The sequence below is a fragment of the Ziziphus jujuba genome, chromosome 6 (assembly GCF_031755915.1).
Source record: "Ziziphus jujuba cultivar Dongzao chromosome 6, ASM3175591v1".
NCBI classification, from domain to species: Eukaryota; Viridiplantae; Streptophyta; class Magnoliopsida; order Rosales; family Rhamnaceae; genus Ziziphus; species Ziziphus jujuba.
The window spans coordinates 24,345,239-24,366,702 of NC_083384.1; the positions used below are offsets into that span (position 1 = coordinate 24,345,239).

Below are 21,464 nucleotides of genomic sequence, written 5' to 3' on the forward strand. Positions count from 1 at the left end.
AAACTTATAAGCAGGAGTACCCAGTGTTCAGTACTCCAGGAGTACTAGAAATTTTTCCGATTCAACGAGCAAAGATAAGACTGAGCTGAAGCTTGAAATATTCAATCATTTGCTTGGTTGTGACTAGAGTAAAACAATGCATAGGGTGGAATGCTAAGATATGTTTATTGTACCTTAGCACTAAAAGTTAGAGAACAAATTCTTGTTCACTTAAATCAGGACAATAACATCTTTAGTTATTTATTTATTTTTTGGTGAATGAAAAAACGAATCATTGTCCAAAGAAACAAGTGTCTTTGTTACTGAGTATTCCAGGACAACAATATCTTTAGTTGGGGAAAAATATACTAGTATATTCCAGGCATATATAGTTCGAACTTTGAATTTTATCCCCAAAAAAAAAAAAAAAAAAAAAAAAAATGAAAAAAAGAAAAAAAAAAGTTCGAACTTTGAAGATGATCAAATATTTGAGCTAATCTTTGGTTTTCATGAAAATATTTAATTTTGATAATTTCCTCGCGACTCTCAGCTTAGAAAGTTGTTAGTTTTGATTGATTTACCAAAAAGTTGTAGCTTTAGTTGCTTATGGGAGCTTTGATGAGAACATAATCTGTGTGGAATGCTCCGAAGACGTGCTGGAATAAGTCTGTCAAATTGGCTTTTTCTTGCAAACTGCAATATAGTTCAGGACCTTGTGTGCCCTTTTTTTTTTTTTTTTTTCAAAATTTTTCAATCAAGATTAAAATATGGCTGTTGCTACTGCAATAAACCACATATAGGCAAATTTTTTATTTAGTTATTTATTTATTTTAAGAGAGGGAACAAAATTAATTCGTTAAACATTTGTTTGTTTGTTTTTTTTTTGAACATTAAAAAAGAGATTTACCAAACATTTTAAAGTTTTTTATTTTCAATTTTCAAACTATTATTTTAAAAATAAAAAATAAAAAAATTATTTTTTATTTATTTCATGAAAATAAAAGATGTTTAATTAATGGTGTTTGAAAGTAGTTTTTAAACTAAAAACAGAAAATAACAAATATTGTTTTAATGTTTTTTAAATTTTATTTTTTAATTTATTTTTTAAAATTATTTTTGAAAATTGATGGTTAAATTATTTTATTTTTATTTTGAAAATAGTTTTCTATTTTATACAATAAAAAACTGTTCTAATATTAATTGACTAAGCATGCATAATTCTTTATTAATATAATATATAATTTTAGATTAGATTGAGTTTATATTTTCAATTCAATAATTAATTCAATAAATTTTGATATGTTAAATCCAATATAAATAATATATAAAATTCAATCCAAATTATTAAAAATCATTTGGATCGGTCGGTTTAAGTTGGATTTTTCCCATCCCATTTCTCAAACAAAGATGGGCCTAATGAAAGTACAAATATCTTCTCTCCAAAAACCTCCCACCCCATTCTCAAACAAAGTTGGGCCGAATGATAGGACAGGTATCCTCTCTCCAAAAACCCTAACCCTAACCCACAGCACTACTAAACTCCTCATCTACCACTGCTTTCTCATTCTAGCTGACATTGCTACTGTGCTTGTCATTGTTTTCTTACTCTAGCTGACCCCGTCGCTCTCACTGGTTTCTCACACTCCATTACGGTCCGTTTGAAAAATATCAAAATTGAGAAGTAAAATGATTTTTGAAATTTAATTTTTTAGGATTTAATTTCCTCATAATTAATTTTTCTCTTGGTTTATTTAGTAAGTAATAGAAAATTGGGATTTACAAATAATTAAATTTAAGATTATATAATAAATTAAGAGTAAATATATATTTTAAAAAAATTTCAAAACTAATTTATCTGGAATCTCAAAATGACACCTATATATGTGGAAACAACTTTCTCACATATTTTTCTACATTGGTGGAAATCTAATTTTTTGGTCCCATATTTTTTCACCTTGCAATAAACATCCAAACAAAAGAAAGTTATCGCTTTTTTAAGAAAATTAGATTTTCACTAACTTTACCTCTATTCAAACATGCCGTAAGAGCTTCATTTTTTTTATTATTCTCTCATTTTCCTTATCTTTTTTCCCTTAAATTTTCCTCATTTTCTTTTGTGTTTTAGCATTATATACATATCTTCTGAATTCTCGTATTTCTTTCTATTTTGTTATTTTGCCATTTTGCCCTAAGAACGCAACCACTCCCCCGACAGGTTCGAAGCCCGAAGAATCATCAGGTCAGAACAATTATGTTATCTTACTGACTATTTTGTTCTTTTCATACTTTATTTATTTCCGTTATTTACGTAATTTTGATTGATTGTCTTGTTTTTGAAACAAAATCAAAACAATACTTAGAAATTTAGAAATTTGCGATATAACGAAGTTAAATTATTTCAATTAGGATGAACAAAGTTTTGACTCTCTCTCTTTTTTATTTTTTATTTTGTTTAGCATAGTGGAAACTCCTTGTTTTGTTAAATGTTTATATGAAAACCTTATTAAAGCTGTCGTATATATTGCGGTATTTTCCTTCCATTCTCCATGCTTAGAATGCTAAATATTTAGACCAGGAAAGTTTTAAAGTGTTTTCCTTCTATTCTCCATACTTAGAATGCTAAATATTTAGGCCACGACAGTTTTGAAAATGTAATAGAAAGCAATGACACTCAAACTATGGCTTCTATTACAATTTAAAATTTTAAAGTATTCAGCCTTCTAATATATTTTGCCATGCATACTCCTTTTGACTGCAAGCAACACTGTATATTATACTAGATTTTTTCCTATGCATGACTTTTTTAGCTGTCGGAGTTCAAACTACAAGATGATATCAAGCTGCTCTTGATTTCTAAGTTAACTTTTTGATGCGTAACTATACTTCTGTTATCACTGTGCAAGCCTTATTGTCCTTAAATTTATGCAGCAGTATGATCAATTTTGGGTACATGGAAAAAATGCTGACCTGGTCTGTGCTTGGCTTATTTATATATGAGAATTGATCTAACTGACATAAGTTTGAAGTAATAATAGCCTTAAACTTAGGTCCTCAAAAAGCAAAACCAGCTAGGAGTATGGAGAGAGAAAGAGAGAGAGAGAGAGATTTGTTCTAAAGAGCAACTAATTGAAGAAGCAATGTTAATCATTTGTTTTCAAATGAAAGTTGAGTTTTTAAATACTTGCATAACAACAAATTGTAGATCAAAATTTTTTGTTTTCCTTTCGGGGCTTTATTGATGGATTTTTAGACATGACATTGATTTTTCGAATATTGAATTAATTTTCGGGCTTTCTTTTTATTTTATTTATTTATTTATTTTTTTGGTTTTCTGTTTTGTTTTATTTTCTTCATAAATTAGATTTTGGATGTTCTTCTTATAACATGCAATAATGGGATGCCTCTAAGTTTTGGGACAGGGACAGGACAATTGTTTGTTTAATTTGGTATTTAGATTTAATAATCATGTTTAGAATGTCTTATGAGTATTATTATAGTGTGAGGTTTGATTTATCAGGAACATACAACAGTGAACCTATACAAGAATAAATGGAAGGACAATTGCCTGAACCAGAAAATGTAAGTAAAAATGGTTTCATTCCCTGTCTGCTATTTCTTCCTTTAATTCCGTATCCCCCTTTCCCTTTTTCTAGTACTTGGAATTCTTAGTGTTTGATGTTCCCTAGGTTTTTTTGGTCTTTGTTGTTTTTTTATTTATTATTATTATTTTTTCCTCTGAATACATTTTAGGTCTGTATACAATTGTGAATTGTCATGTTGGTAGATCAACTTTTTTCTGAGTCTAGCACCTTTGGCATGTAAATATGGTTCATTAGGTCTATCCTTGCGCATTATGCAAGAGATTTGTCTGGCAAAGGGGTATGTGACTTGCAATTTCTGTAAATCATTGTGTTGGTAGATAAATTTTTTTCTCTAGCACCTTTGGCATGTAAATATTTCTCATTGGATCTATCATTGTGCAGTGTGCATGAGATACGTCAGGAAAAAAGTGGTGTGTTAATTGCAATTTGTGTGAAGAGTGACGTAGTCACCCGTAATTTTATGCAGCTATATAAATATGTATAAATATGTATGTATTCTTTTTTTCCTTCTATAATATGCATTCGAGTGATATTTTCAGAAAATGCTTATCTACCAGCAGTGCAAGTTAAAAGAAGTAGCACTGTGATGAATGTTGATCAGTACTCACGTTTTTAGCTAGCCTAGAGGAGGAAGTGGACAAGACTGAGCAAGTCTGAAGGTGCGGAGTCAAGAATGCAGCTTCAACGCTTTATAATGTTGTTCAAAAATTGTCTAAGGTTACAGTAAAAATGGTTGAGATGGGATTTTCAGAGGTAGAAAATGAGATATTGCTGTTAAATGTTATGAAGATGTTAAAAGGATTTAGGATTTGACAATATGGATAACTCCTACAATTCAAATGAAAGAGAAGAAAGATAGGAGAAAAAAGTACAGTAGCTAGGTTTTAGAGGAGATAAAATGAGTATTTATTTCTTTTTAGTTAATAGACGTCGTGTGTTGGCTAGCCAATGTGCAAAATTGGCCTCAGTCTATTAAAGAAAGAAAGAAACATTCAAAATCTCTCCTCTAAAGTCTAGCTACTGCGCTTTTTCTTCCTATCTTCTTTCTCTTTCATTTTGCCTCCAGAGGAAATTGTAAAAGCTGTCCATGTTGTCAAATCTTGAATCCTCCAATACCTTCATAACATTTAATAGATCAATATTTATGTGCTCATTTTCTACTTTTTGAAAATCCTAGCTCAATCATTTTTATTGTAAGCTTAGAAGACTCTGAAGCTGCTTTTGACTCCCTCCTTCAGATGTGCTGCAGCCTTGGCCACCCCTCCTTCAGGCTAGCTACGACCAGTGTTGAAGCTGCCTTCTTGACTCCCTCATTCAGATGTGCTGCTGCCTTGCCCACCACCTCTTTCAGGCTAGCTACAACCTTGTCCACTCCCTCATTTTGCATCCAAAAGGGTTCTAAGAAATATGGATCCCACTGCGATTATAGCCCAAAAAGAAAAAGTTTATTCAAACACAATATTCTTTTTGATATAATAAGAAATTAATGATATTGGATTAATTTGTAAAATAATTTTAATACCTTTTGATAATTTTACCATCCACATTAAAAATATATATATATATATATGCCTCATAATGATGGGGACTACCATATAAGCTGAATAGACTTGCTGTATATATATATATTGTCCTTGTGAATGAAATAAGTTCAAGCTCACAATTATATTTCCACCTAATCCAAATAAATAAAATAAATAAAAACATATGCTTATGGTCTCGTGCATGGGAAGAAATAGTAGTATAATACTTTTTCTTTTTCCTAAACAGTAGTATAGTACCAGATAGAGAGAAAAACCTAAATTCAATCTTTGTTCTTTTTTATAATTTAGGTACACATTAAAGTTGCAGCCGCTAAAAAAAAGGGTTATTTTATTTGCAGAGGTTCAATTTAATTTAAAATTAATTCACAAGGTTTTAAGAAATAAGAAATTCATCTGCAGTTTTCATCAGAATTAATGGTTTGTCATTCTCTCTTATATAACTATTTCAATTAATATCCTTCATAATTGGTTTTGGTAAAAAACTGTTAATTATTATACTATTTATTTATCTATTTATTTTAAGTAAAATTTTATTTGCATTTTACTCATCCTATTCATTCTCCAAAAGCAAAACACATTATTTTAGAAAAAAATAAAAATAGAATAAAAAACATACATTTTGATTAATAAATTGTTCAGATAGTAAAAACTAATAGGCAAATGCAACAAAAAACAAGTTAGAATAATAATAATAACAATAATAAAGCTCAAAATAGATAAATGAAGAGGATAGTTTCAATGGTTGAACATCCGTATCTACATCTATGCTATAAAAGCATGAGTTCGAATAATAGGGATAACAGATAAAGTATGCAAGTATCTTTCATTAAAATTTTTAAAAACAAGTATCCTAGATAGTTTAATCATTCATGATATATATTTCGTCTTTCATTTTCCTTTAATTTGTCGATTATTCGCCTATGGAGATGTATGAATCTGTGGGTTTACATATCTTTATAGATCCTATTAATGGATTAATGAAAATGTGCATCTTGCTCTTGGTTTTAACCCTAATTAGATAAACCGATAACGTAACAGTACCGAATAATTATCCAATTCCATAGCTTCTTGCAATCATGCAAACAAAAGACAAAATTTTAAAAAATTAATTATGAATGAACATCCTCAAATACAATTCAATAGTATGAACAAAAGAATTAACCCAATCTAAATGGGCATTAATTTAAAATATTGATACAAAGAAAAAAAAATACTTGTATTGCTTATCAAAATGAGAGTAACTATTTGCAAATTGGATAATTTAAGACTCAGACCTTAATCCTCAAACACATAATTTCATTTTGGGCTTTATTTACATAACGAAAAAGTTAGTGGCAATTTAATTTTTTTGAAAAAAGGATGATTTTCTTTTATTTGAATATATATTTTTAGATGAGAAAGATTCTCTTCTATTTGGATATCTATTTTGAGCTGGAAAGAATGACCTTAAGGAATTAGATTTCTGCCTATTTGGAAAAATATGTGGGAGAAGTTATTCCCATCTATTAATATGTCATTTTATGAATAGCATAAAAAATAGTTTTAGAATCTTTTTAATTTAGAAATTTGTCCTTAATTTGTTTTATAACATTAAATTTAATTACTTTTGAGTCTCAACTTTTCTATTTCTCACTTAACATAATAAGAAAAAATTGATTTTCATGAACTAATTTCTAGAAAACTAATTACCAGAAAATTAAATCTCAAAAATTAGTCTTCTTCTAAACTTTAATAATTACCAAACGGGCCTTGATGTTTTTAAGGGCATATTACAAAACAGTTATTCATTTTGCAAATTGGAAAGTAACTAAAAATGCATTCAATACCTTTATTTGAAATTCAAGATTTGAGAAAAAAAAAAGTTGAAAACAATCTCTAAAATATGATAAATTTAGAAAAGGTCCAAAAGGCATTTTACATGAATTTGAATTTGAAAATTTTTGAAAACAAATGTATAAAAGTGTATAGATAATATTTATTATTTTAAATATAAAAATATTTATTTTATAACGATAGTATACCATATTTGACATACGTTAGATATAAATATAGATAATGATTACCAGTTTCAAAAATAAATATTTTCATTACCATATAAATAGATATATTATTTACATTTACCAAACATAATTTTTTATCATTTTCATTCTCATAATTTTTTTGAATATATTACCAAATATGTTTTTAAATTCTAAAAATAAAAAAATTGAATTTACCATTTTTATTTTGCAAGATTGATTCATAAAAATTGTTTTCCTAAAAAAGTTTTCAAAAACAAAAAAGATTGGTACACATTTTATTTTCTTCAAGATCTAATGAGTTTTTTCAAGATCCAAACAACATAAAACTAAAAAAAAGGTCGATGAACATGAGTTAAAAAAAAAGAAAAAAAGAAAAACATTGGAAGGAAGGAGGCCCAAGGAGAAGAGAATGACTAAAAGAGAAAGGCAACAAGATGGACAAAAGGAGTTTCTTTGCTATCTTCAATGGTAAAATCTTGTTTCTGCAATTCCTGTATAAAAAAAAAAGAAAAATAAGCCAAAGCAAAATTAAGTTAAACTTAATTAGATGAAGTTAAATTGTCTTTTGAAAGAGGTCAAATTGAATGTTCTATGTTAACAAGCTGTTTGTTATTTTTGGAGTAGAGATTGTAAGAACAAGTGAACAGAAAAAAGAAAGGGAAAAGAAAAAAAAAAAAAAAAAAGAGTTTGCAAGGTTTATAGGGAAGAAAAAGGGAAATGGAAAAACAAAAGAGAAATTATTCAGTATAACGGATCTACATCAACTGTGGACTCGTCTAACAATAAAACATGATTTTATTATATTTGACATATCATTTTTGAATTTTAATATAATTAAAATCCAAAATAATTAGTCAGTTTGTCAATAAATCGATCCCCTTGATATAAGCTTATTATTATATTTAGACTTTGCTTGATATTGCTATAGCTTCTAAAATTAAAAAAATCTACTTCAGCTGTGCTGCAGAAAGTCAGCTGCAGAAATATTTGATAAATTGTTATATTACAAAATATTTAACACAATTTTTTTCATCATAATTGCAGTAAATGTTGATAAAAAATATAGTAAATGAAAATAAAATAAAATAAAAAATGTTGATCATAGCATTATCCAGTAGAACATGAATAAATCTAGGATAAAAAATTATATTAATTAACTTTTTAATAAGGAATAAAATTGATATTTTAATTATGAATAGTTAGAGAAGCTAAAATAAGAATATAAAAAGCTAGTCTTTTGTTGCTTCTCAAAAATAACTACAAAAGAATATAGATATTTACAAACCCGAAATTTTTTAATTTTACGAAACACTTAAGATAGTTTTAGATTATTTGATAATAAATTTTTGTGCTCTAAAATCAATCCCAGAGGGAGCTTTAGTTTCCTTCTGAAAAATAATTATGCTATTTATTTATTTCTTCTTTTTTGAAAGAATTATTTATTTATTTCTTAATCAATCTTATACAAAACAATTACAAATATTATTTTCTATTAATTTTTTAGAGGCCAAAATATAAAAACATATTATAATAAAAAAAATCATCATTACAAATATGAATATCATTACAAAAGGTATAACCTCTGTATTGATGATAAATTTTGTAACTTATGTAGCATCCCATTTATTTTTATTTATTTTTTGATATTAACTATTTTTAACCTCTTTATTGGTATAAGCATATAAACATGACTATTGTTGTAAGAGAAATATAAACAAGAATTGAGACTATTATTTGCTTTCTTGAATTCTTCTTACTAATATTCTAGTGTTCTTATTTTATAATTTTATTCTTAAATTTGCAATACGTTATTAGCAAAAAGTTCTACCAATTACAAGTTATGGCAAAAAACACAAAGCTTAAGTTTACTGCACTTCACATTAGGAGGATGAATATAAATGGGTTTTCATAAGAAAACGAAATTCGAGGAATGAAATTGTGAGATGTAACACCCCGTATCAAGGTATATAAGGAAAATTTTACGTTTTGACCAAGTTTAATTAGAGTTGATAGGGGTTGACCAAATGGATTCTATAGTTTACTTTTTGTTGCGAGGGGAATTTCACTTTGACCGAGGCACCTTGGCGAATACATATTGATCGGAGTTTGTAGACTATTATTATACCATAATTGGAGCTGAGATAAAAAAAGTTATGATCATAACAAAGTACTGTCCAGACTGATTAAGTGATCTCGAGTTTAACTTTTTATTTGTATGGATTTTAGCTTTGGCATTTATAGTACGCATCTATATGAGTCTGTGGACTAGTGTCATACTTAATTTGAACTTATGGTCAAAAAGTTATGAGCATATAAAGTTTTAATTATTTTTCCAAGAATGGTTTTACTAATATATTTTTAACGCATGTGTAAAATTTGGGATATTTGACCTTCACAGACACATGCCACGTGTTAGTGTTCTAGCGAATCCTGTGAGTGCATAATGGCACCAGAGGTGGCTTTTAATTGGCCCACATAGCATAGAGAAAGGGGACGGAGAAAAAAAAAGAGAAGAAGGAGAGAGAGAGATAGAAAGGGCTTTTCCAACCGCCCTTAAATTATTCCATCTTCAATAGTTGTTCAGCCATGCATGCTATCTGATCATGAAGACCACCTCAAACCTGGTCGGTAGGCAAAAAAGCCTGGTGCGATTGTGGTAACGTGCTGAGATCGGTCTAATTTTAGTGGCTATAGCCATTGGCTTTGCTGGCTTTTTTCTCTTTCCAACCACCATCTTGCTTCACCATTGTCACCATCATCTTGCTCACTTAAAAGCCAACCCTTCCCTAAATTTTCATGGCCTATGGATAGCCGATGCCCTGGCACCAAAGGCTTTTTTTGACAAGGACAGTTTCTCATTAGTTTACCAAATACTTTTTTTGACAACAACAATGTCTCATTAGTTTTCTCAGCTCTGGCAAGTTCCTGGCTGACCCACCACCTTTTTCCAATAATTTCTTGAAGCTAAATATGAGGATCGTATGGCTCAATTTGAGTTAGTTTGTAAGATTCGAGATCATTAAATTGATCGAATTTTCCCGAAGAGCTCCTAGCCACTGCTGGCTAGGTTTTTGATTCCTAAGACTCAATTTGCTATCCTTGTATCCTAAGCTTCGTTTTGGTATATAAGTTGCCAGTTTTGGTCAAGGTTTGTGTTAAATCCTTAGGCAAATTTTGTGTAGAATACCCAATAAGAATATTACTTTAATAGATATTGTATTTTAGTCGGTATTTAGTCACCAGTGTAAACTGAGAGACAAATATTGTGGAGAATCTGGAGTGATTCATATTATACAATTATACAATTATAATAGGAATAATAATTATAGTACACTTGATTAATTAAAAATAAATAAGTAAATAATTATAATTAATTGAAAATAATATTTTCTCTCAAAACTGCACTATTCACTCCATTAGAAAAGTTTCCCTTTTAAAACATTTTTGCAAAATCCAATATTTTATGTTCCAAAAATCAAGGAATAATTAATTTAATAAAATAATTTAAAATACTTGCATAACATAAAAGTGAAATTCAATATATAATTCGTAAAATTTGATTTAATAAATCAAGATAAACAGTGTCAAAAATATAATTTAAATAATTACAAACAATCATGTAAAATAAGTGGTAAAAAATATTATAAAATTCATTTTGAAATATTCAACCAATCTATATAATAAAAATATGGCAAGATACATTTTAAAAACATTGTTTTAAAATAAGTGACATAAAATATGAATAATTATATTTTAGAAAATACTAATTGGAAATAGGTGATAAAACAAATTAAATACATTTAATTTAAACGCTGCTTTAAAACTTTAGGATTTGAAATTTATATCAGAAAAATAATACTTGACGCACCACACTATATACCAGTGATGCCCTACGATACCCAGCATCCCGAGCACCGTCCGGCGGGAGGTTAAAGAGAGAAACTTGCATATGGTCGCTTCAACGTCCCAACAGTACCGCTACTTAAACCGTCAACCCGGCTATGGAAGGGGGTGGCTTATGGCCAATATCAAACTTGCCTGCCCTCGGTCCGATGGCAACTCACGGGAGATATTATAATTTGCGCGTCCATTCACATACACAGTACAGAACACCAGTACTGTATGAGTGCGTTTAAAATAAATAACCATATTATTTAAAAAAAAAATAATTTTTCCAAAACTCACTGTGGGAATCATATCATTATTCAAATTCACAATCCCATATTTTTTTTTAATCCTCATCATAAATCTATCACTTTAAAATCCATCCATTTAAATATAACAATTTTCAACACTATGAAAACCTGATCCATAAATAATCAAACGTGTCAATACGGATTTGGAACTCAATACTTTAATACAATTATTTTTCTCAAAATCTTAAAATCAATTTATATCAAAATCACATAAATTTCATATTTGCTTAAATCCACATAGGTACATTTATTATACGCAATAAATTCCATAATCTAAATTTAACAATAATCGATCATAATTTAAATCCATAACTTCTTTAAAACCATATGATTTCCATGCAATATATGCTTAAATCAATAAACTTTTGGCATTATAAATTCAAAAATAATTTAATAACAATTTAAAACATAATTTATTTAAAAACCCAAAATATTTATAATACACAAATAATTTAATTTCCTTCAATTTTGCCATAAAATTTCAATTAGAAATTTACTAAACAATTAACACATGAAATAAAATTTCTAAATATATAATCAACACAAAATATATACAATTTACCAACCCAAAATAATTTTGAAGGTGGGTCACTCACCTCAAGTACGTGTATCAATCAAGATCCTCTGTAGGATCAACTGCACTACCCACACGTGCACCTAAAATACCCACAATACACAAAACTAATTCTTTTAATATTTTAATCGGGTAACTCCCAAATGGATACCCTGGGAGCGAACACAAACGACAACCAAAATTTATGAGTAATATACCGAATCAAAGCTTGTGAAATGAGGATTATGAATCTGGTCTCACTTTCCGGAGATCGGACCCGAGGTGGCCGGAATCTCGTCGGAAAGATATGAGATTTTGGATCCTCAGATCTCACAAACCGCCGCGAGTTAAAGGAAACCGACATCAAATGTGGGTTCAGAGGGTCAAAACTAGTGGGAGAGGATGGATGGTGTAACTGGGAACTCGCTGGAAAGTCGATTTTCCGAAGAGCCGCCGTGGTCACCGGAACCCGTCACCTCTGGCGGCGCGTCCGGTGGCCACTGATCGTGATTTTTGAAGGAAAGGTAGATCGGGAAATGGGTGACTCAACGGAACCGGCGGTGAGGTAAACAGAGGTCTGGTTTGGGAGAAATCGGCCGGAAAAGGAAACAGGCCGCTCGCCGGAAAACACCCCGATCCTGCCGGTTTTGATGGGTGGGTCATGGTGGTTAGGGGCATGTACTATTCTGGTGGCTGGAAATAGGTGAACGGCGGTTGGCCGGTCCTTCTCCTTTTTCTTTCTCTTTCTCTCTCCTCCCTCCCCTTCTCAACCAGTCCACTTTTTTGACACATGACATCACTGTTCATACACATACAGATCCATGAATAGTAAATGCTGTTTCGGAAAAACTTCACAGGTCCATAACTTTCAAAACACATGTCCAAATTGGACGTGCCGCTAGTCTATAAACTCATATTGATGAGTACTTCACAACCATGAATGAGTCAAAGCTCAACTTTGCACGAACAAAAAGTCAACTCCGGCACCCCTTGGATAGTTTGCACCTCAACTTGTTTTGCTCATAACTTTCGAACGGTAGTTCCGATTTCAATGTGCTACTAGTCTACAAACTCGGGACGATATGTACTTTGAAATGATGCTTCGGTCAACGAAAAATTCCATCCAGAACAAAAAGTCAAAATTTTGACCATCTCGATCAACAGTTAACTTCGGTCAACGTACAAAAATTCCGACGTATTTTGGGACTGGATGTTACACTTAAACTTTCTTAAAACCTATTTCAGTTCATATTAGGAAAGATAATTAAAAGAAATAATAAATATCTCATTTTGTTTTTTATTATATTACACTAATTAAATAAATAAAACCTAAAAAAACCTTTTTTTCTAACCCAAAAATTCATCCAACCCTAATACCTATGTACAAATGGATTATTTAGTTCTAAAACTAGCTCCTATCCAAAATCAAGTAAAATCATCATCCTAAACATATGGTTCATCATAACTTTCTTTAGAAAACTTCAAAAATGGATCTGTAAAATTCTATAAAAAGTTGACTTCCGAGGCTTTCTTTATATAACTTATAGGTTCTGTAATTTCTCCTCCAGCCTTGTAAAGAAAATTGGAAAATTAACTCATTTGTATAGGCTTAACCCAACTCTATTCTTAGTGCTTACTTGGCTGCTAAATTATCAACTACCTATCAAATTTTGTTATTTGTACACTCTTTTCCACATCAAGAAATCTAATTTCTAAACACAACAATAAATATATAAAATGATTAAAAGACAATTATACCTCTACTATGTGTCAAATAGATAAGGGTAAAACTATCTTTTCACACAATCACATACAAAAACCCTTTTTTAATAAGTCATACCATAAGTATTCAAATAAACAATAAGATATTTTATTTTTAAAATCTAATTAATATCAATGGAAGTCTTTCATTTTTCATTAAGTGAATTTCATTTTATTAAATCCTACTTTTTTAGGCAGTAGAAGAACCTTTAAATTGTTTTTCTCTCATAAATTTTATACAATCACTTTATATTAATTAGGCTTTTGCATAATTAATTTATTTATACTTTTTTTTTAATTTCCTCATAAATATTCTAATTTTTAAAGTGGCATATCCATATCATTCAAAGATACGGTCTTGGAAAAAATACCCTACAAAACTAGAGGGGAGTTTATGTAATTACCCATAATATAAACATAAAGACGTATATAATTAAAAAAAAAAAAGAAAAAAAAAGAGATGAAAAGATATTTATAAAATCTAAAAGGAATTTGGAAAATTATTATTATAAAATATGTTATTTTATTTCTAAGTTGTATTTTTATATTTTTATATTTATTATTTTGAAATGAAGTATTATAAAATTTTCTAATATGTATTTTTTGTAAGATTTTGCTTTTATCCATTGCAAGTTCAAATTTTTTTATTGGTTTTATTTATTTATTTTTGTAGGATCTACTATATTTTTATTTTTATTTTGAAAGATTATTGTTTGCAAATTTTTAGTTCTTTTACTAACTTGTTAAAAAAATAATAATAATCCTCCTTAATAATTTTTTTTCGTTTTACACATTAAACTATATAAAATTACATTTTAAATCTTCTTTTTTTAAGTTTTATGCGCCAATATTGATAATTTTGTTAAAAAGTTAACAAACAAAAGAAAAAAAAAAAAAACAATACAAGACAAAATGAACTGTAAGATGCACAAAACTATTAAAAAAAATAATAACAATAATAAAAAAATAAGTTTAAAGTATAAAACACCTTATTTTATATAATTTAAAATCTATTAGTGTCAATATCCTATCAAACTATTTTGTCTTTAATTTTGTACAAAGTATGAGCTATGTGTCATTACGCTGTAGTACGATTGTGATGAACATGTTTATGTAACTTAACACGTATGTATAAATTATTTCTATATTCTTATAATATCTATAATTTCAAAGTGTGACAGCTTTATGATTTATTTAGTCTAATTAATTATTTCTTGAAAGGTACATTCATTGCTTCCGAAGTTCTATTTTTTTTTTTTTTCTCCTACCATTGTTGGATGTACAGCTTAATTTTGCTGGTCATAAACCACTTACTCTCGATTAAGATATATATATATATATATATATATATATATATTTATATTTTTTAAAATCTGATTAGGAAGTAATATTTTGACTCGTTTTTGAATTTCAATCCAATACTCATTTTTCCATTTAGAATCGCACTCCCTCACCACCACTGCTCTTAATTGTCTTTTTTCTTTCGTTGCTCTTAATTGTCTTTTGAAAAAAAAAGAATTAAAAATATAACGATTTGAACTCAGAATTATTAGCTCTGAGATAACCACAGCTGATCAGCAGCTACGACACAGAATTTAAAATTATATATCTTGCTTTAATATTATATATATATATATATATATATATATATATATATATTTGTCTTTTTAATTGTTGCTTTGAATTTCAATATATTTAGATGGTTTTGTTCAACTCGAACTTCGACAATTTCACGATTATCACATTTTTGTTGCTTTTTTAATAAATCATTTGGCTTTCGGTCTCGTGTTTGTTTGGCAGCTGATCAAAGATATAATTGATCATCAATATGAGTGCTGCATAGTAGTCACACTCATTAATGTGACACACAACTGAAACATTCAAAAAAAAAAAAAAAAAAAAGGGTAAAGAAAAAAAACCCAAAAAAGAAAAGAAAAGGGAAAGAGAGAGAAAGGCAATCACCGTACGGCACAAGCAGCTTAACAAAATGACATGCAAAATTGCTATTCACATCAAATGGTGAAAATTTATTATTAAACTCCAATTTTATATTTATTTTAGACATTAATGAAAACATGTTCAAACTTTTTTGTTTGTTTGTTTTGGTGAATGAAAAACATGTACAAAGTTTATTTACTAAAGAGAGTAATTAGCGAGAGCTGCACTTTGTATTTAGGCTATCTTTACAAGATTGATTAAAAATATAAAAATAAAAATTGAAGTACTTCTTACTTAGGGGTTGTTATTGTCTTAATTTAATAGTCATCAAGCTATTACTTATAACGTGGTTAATTATAAACACAATGAAAGGTTTTTTTTTTTTTTTTTCCTCTATTTTACTTTGATCAAACCTTCGTTTATTTATTTTTTATTTTTTCTTCTAGTGAATTCAATACGAACTGTAACTTCAAAATAAAATATGTTCAGTACATATATGTATATTTATAAGAAAGGAATCCAACAGGTGCCCCCCAAAAAAAAAAAAAAAAAAAGAGGAAAGGAATCCAACAGGTGGAGATAGATTTTTTCAGTAATAATACTATACTAATGTTAAAAATATCAAATAATATATGTATTGAATATTATGTGTTAATATTTTATTATTATAATTTTAATATAATTTAATTATGAACAAGTAAATCTTTACAATTATATATATTTTGGTACCTATTGTTATTTTTTAGTCAAAGAGTTACACATGATCCTCATATATATATATATATATATAGTCAGGTATACATAATCAAGTTAAAATAAAGCTTTTAATGTGAGATTTTTATTTTTCAAACCTTAAATTTCATCCATAGTTGACATTTAAAATGATAGTTATTAAATATAGTTATTAAATCTTGAACATCAAAAACATATTTCAATTTAATAAAATAAAGTAAACTTTATTTAAAATTGACTATATATATATATATATTAAAAATTCATATGCATTTTTGGACAATTGCAAAATACATCCAAAAATGAAACTCAATTGAAATCTATAAAAAGAAAATAACAGTTCTTTTTTTCTTTTTTGCTAAAGTAATTGGTGTGCGTTTGTGTGTGTATCATTCAAATATTTACACAGTTTTTCTGTATAGATATTAATAAAGATGATGAATTTTGTAAAAATCATCACCTAATATTTCACAGATACCTATAAAAAATACGGTGTCTTTTTTGATATCACATAAAAAATTTATATACATGTGTATATATATATATGCCTATATATATATATATATAACCAAAAAATTTATTTATTTATTTATTTTTTGCTGAATCATCTTAATACAAAAGTTAAGATAAAATTTAAACTGAATATGATTGTGGGATAGAATTTAGGTACAAAAAATTAGGAATTTTCAGCAGAAATTTCGTAGTCCTTAATAAAAGTCAAACCAATTCCAGAAAGCTCTATCCAGGTAATAAAGATTATTATTTGGATAAAATTTGAGTGTGAACTAAAAACAAACAGTTTAAACACGCTCTGTGTATGAATACGGTTAACGGAACAGTTAAAGAGTAAAGGGCAAGTAGGTGAGTTTGGCGGCACGGTCAGCAAAAGAATTGGTCGGTTTAATGACGTGGAAAACAGACAGCAACCGATCTGCGTGAAATTGATGATGAGCAACTGACTGAGACGGCGTCAAACACTTCCGCTTTTTTACGGTCTACGTTTTCGCATACTTTGCTCCACGTCTTGGTTTTTTATACGGATTACGGACGTGGAATTTGACCATTTCACCCTTCTAGATATTTTTATTAATTTTGCTGATTAAGTCGCTATATTTATTTATTTATTTTAAATAACCCACTTGCTCCAACCGTGTTTGCACTGTTTGTTTTTTTTTGCTAGTTGGTCCTCTTTTATTAAGTGTCATTGTCCAATCCTCCTGAGCTTTGTTGGTGATTAAGAATATGAATATCACCACTATAATTTTCAGCTGTGTTTGACTTTTTGTTGTTTAATTATAATTATTAGAAAAAAAAAATGTTGAAATTAATTAGGATATTATATTTAAGGTGGGGAATTTTGCTTTCATGTTTTGGTACAGTGTATCTGTGTACTACTACTTGATCATGTATAATCTAAATTTAACAATACAAATAAATATAAATATATTATAAAAATATTGATTGAAGATTGAAGCATTAAGCATGTTTCAGACAAAATCCATTATGGTACTAAGGTAAAAAATAAAGTAAAATGGTAATATTTCATGCTAGCTAAAAATGTTCGCCATTTACATTATTAAAATGTTTTGGATTTAATAAATTTTATTAGTTTGAATAACTTTAATTAAGAAGCTTATAGCTGTTTGATTGTCAATTAAAAAATTATTATAAATATTGAATTAAGTATTTAATAGTATAATTGTAAAAATACTTTGACTTAAATGTGCAAGAGATTATTTTTTTTACGCAAAATTTTTTTATCAATACTTTTTTGACATCTATCAAAATTAATAATACTAAAATTAATGTGGTAAATATTATTGTTTATAAGATATATTATTTTCATATTATTTGTTATATTTTTATGTTCTTATGTTTAGTTCTTTAAATATATACAAAATAAAAATAAAAAAAATATTTAAGAAAGTAAAATATTACAAAATGGTAAATAAAAAAGTTTCATTAATGATTCTTTGAGTTCCTACATAAACTAAGAGTAAAGTTTATCACAAAAAAACCTAAGAAAAAAACAAATTTTTTAAGTCGATAAATACGTATAAAAGGAAAAAAAGTGCTTATTAACTAAAACTTTTTTTTTTTTCAGAAGTTATTTTGGTCTGAAAAACGCTTTACCAAACGGATAAAAATGTACAGTTTTTGCGTTCAATCATTCAGTAATTAAAAAAAAAAAAAAATGATTTCGTTGGAGGTAGAATCGTGCACGCAAATTATGGCTATCGATTGAAATATGAGAATGTGACTAGAGTCATTCGACCCGACCAAATTTAAATGTATGTTTCTTATTTTATTACTATTATTATTTTTGAATATTATTTTTCAACATGAATTTATGATTTTGCATATGTATGAATCTGATAATTAAATCAGCCCAACACTATCAATTTCATTAAAGTGGTGCAAATGCAACCATCATTTTCATGTAGAAAATCAAGGTGATTTGGAAAATAGACATATCAGTATCGAAAAGATATCTTTTTTTTCTTTCTAAAAAAACTATATAAGTTTCTACACAAACAAAATAATGGATTCAGACGTATACTTGCTTCCAGAGACTGAGATAAGCCGTCCAATTAATTTTTGTGGTCCTTTTCTCATTTTCAATTACTCGTTTGACATCCAAAATTTTTCCTTTTTTATTTCACACACAAGAAGAATGATGGTGATTCATAATGGTCATTTATTATTTTATCATTTATTATTTTATATATCTAATGCTTGGATAAACATCAGCTATTGCCCACTGGATTCATCATCATCTTTGGAAAAAAAAAAAAAAAAAAGAAAAGAAATTAAAACCAGCCCACATGCTTTTAATCTAACCCCAATACCAAACCATTCTATAAATATATATATTTTTTTTCTATATGCATTATATTATTATAGGAAACAAGATTTTATCTTAAAATATTGCCTATAAACCCATCTTCTATGACTTGGACAAGAAGTTGAATGGAAATTGTTTGTTTTTGTTCTAGACGTTTAAAAGGTCAACTGATAAGTGGTAAAAACGTAAGTAACAAATAATTAGTTATAGGGATAATTTCTCCAACACCTTTCAAGATTTGCTTTTGCTTCAACGGATTGTATAGCTAATTTTAAATTCTTAAAGTATGAGTATGATAACAAAAATAATAAAGTAGATGAAGATCATTTGAAATTTATTATTCCAATAAAATGATAAATGTTTTTAATTAATTTTTTTATTGAAATATATGGAATCGAATTCATAATTATTATTCAATAAAACAATATATGTAACACTGGATTATTTCTAACGACAGCTGATAACTAAAATTTACTAATTTATTTTAAAATTCACCTATATAAGTTGTATAAAATTTTCAATTATTAATGCATAACCACATCATTTGTCATCACTTAATAAATAATTAGGTACCGTCCTCATATTATTCATTAAAAAGAAGAAAAGGGAGAATGGAATTCACATAAAATAAAATCTATAAAACACTAAATTAATACATAAAATTGCAATGAAAATGATGGTACGGCATGGTATCAAAAGGCCGAAAAGTAAGAACTATGGGAAACAAGCAAAACAAGAGAAAGAGTGACAAGAAACGGTGGGAGAAATTTGTTTGGTCAAAATGGTGACCCACTTGGAAAATATGGTTGTCCAACCTGGGGCTGGATATTTATTTTGTATTTTCACACATTCAAAAAAAAAAAAAAAATTAGTTACAAAAATATAGTGAAAACCAGGTTGTTTCTTAACAGTCGCGGGTAGAAAAAGTAATAATAATAATAAATACATAGTAATACTCATCCAATTCCGATATCAATACCCATCCCAATCTACACGTTGGACATGCGCAGAGACAGACAGGGAGAGTACAAAGTCAACGGTCCACCCAAAAACCCTTCCTTGTTTTCTCTGTTTCATATAAATACCCACCATTTCTACATCAAACATATTTTAGCTTCGCAACCAAGAAAAGCACAACTTTGAATTTTATAAATAAAAGGAGGACAAGGAGAATAAAAGAAAGAACAAGTTTTTGTTTTCAATAGCAGTGTTTTCAATAGCAGAAAACTTTCAAAGGAAAAATGAAGCTAGTTTGGTCCCCTGAAACAGCATCAAAAGCCTACATCGATACCGTGAAATCTGTAAGCAATACATAATTTTTTTTTTTTCAATATATAATTCCGATTCAAGGTTGAAATTTTTTGGGTTTTTCAATCTGATTGCTGATCTGCTATGTGGTTTTTTTTTTTTTTTTTTTTTTTTTCTGCAGTGCGAGATTTTTCATGAATCTGGTGTTGCAGAGCTTGCTTCAGCCATGGCAGCCGGTTGGAATGCCAAGTTCATTGTTGAAACATGGTCACAAGGAGGACCTCTTGCTATGAGCACTGGGTTAGCCGTAGCGAGCCACCACACAAATGGACGCCATGCGTGCATAGTCCCAGATGAGAGATCAAGGTTGGAATACGAAACGGCCATGAAAGAGGCAGGGATGTCGCCGGAAGTGATTGTTGGTGAGCCGGAAGATGTAATGGATAAGGTCGCCGGAATAGATTTCTTGGTGGTGGATTGCAAGAGAAAGGACTTCGCTAGGGTGTTGAGGTTGGCTAAGCTAAGCAATAGAGGTGCTGTTTTGGTTTGCAAGAATGCTAGCTCAAAAACTGCTTTTGGGTTCAGATGGAGAAGTGTCGTCGACGATGGCGGCTCTCGGAGACTGGTACGGTCGGTGTTTTTGCCGGTGGGGAAGGGATTGGATATTGCACATGTTGGAAGCAACGGAGGGAGTTCGAGTTCTGGCAAAGGGGAAGGGAAATGGATCAGACATGTTGATCGACAATCAGGAGAAGAACATGTTATTAGAAAGTAGTCTCACAAAGAATGAAATTTTAGAAGGAAAAAAAAATAGTTCCATGTACAGAATTTTTATTAGATTAATGGTTTTTTTCTTGCTTTTGCAGACCCATTTGTTAAAAAACTCCACCCCAAAAATCAAAAAACTTTCTGATTGTTAACCAATGGAATTAGGATATACTTTTTCTTTTAGGCATGTAATCCAAGGGGCAGAGGAAAGAAAGAAAGATCATATTAATTGTTAGATATTATTATATTTTTACCCAATTTCTTTCTCTATCAGAGC

At 28.7% G+C, this 21,464-nt stretch overlaps 1 protein-coding gene and 1 long non-coding RNA gene across 2 annotated transcripts; both read left to right on the forward strand.

Annotated features, from left to right (window-relative positions):
- The first annotated feature begins 2,065 nt into the window (after nt 1-2,065).
- Nucleotides 2,066-4,016, forward strand: LOC125419141 (uncharacterized). The gene is made up of 3 exons (XR_007238154.1): nt 2,066-2,218; nt 3,497-3,558; nt 3,963-4,016. It is a non-coding gene; the product is annotated as an uncharacterized LOC125419141 (long non-coding RNA).
- A 16,256-nt stretch (nt 4,017-20,272) lies between these two features.
- LOC107430240 (uncharacterized) lies at nt 20,273-21,445 on the forward strand. Its single transcript, XM_048464337.2, has 2 exons — nt 20,273-20,472; nt 20,601-21,445. Exons 1-2 carry the CDS (start codon nt 20,413-20,415, stop codon nt 21,192-21,194), a joined length of 654 nt encoding a protein of 217 aa, XP_048320294.2. The 5' UTR covers nt 20,273-20,412; the 3' UTR covers nt 21,195-21,445.
- The last annotated feature ends 19 nt before the right edge of the window (nt 21,446-21,464 follow it).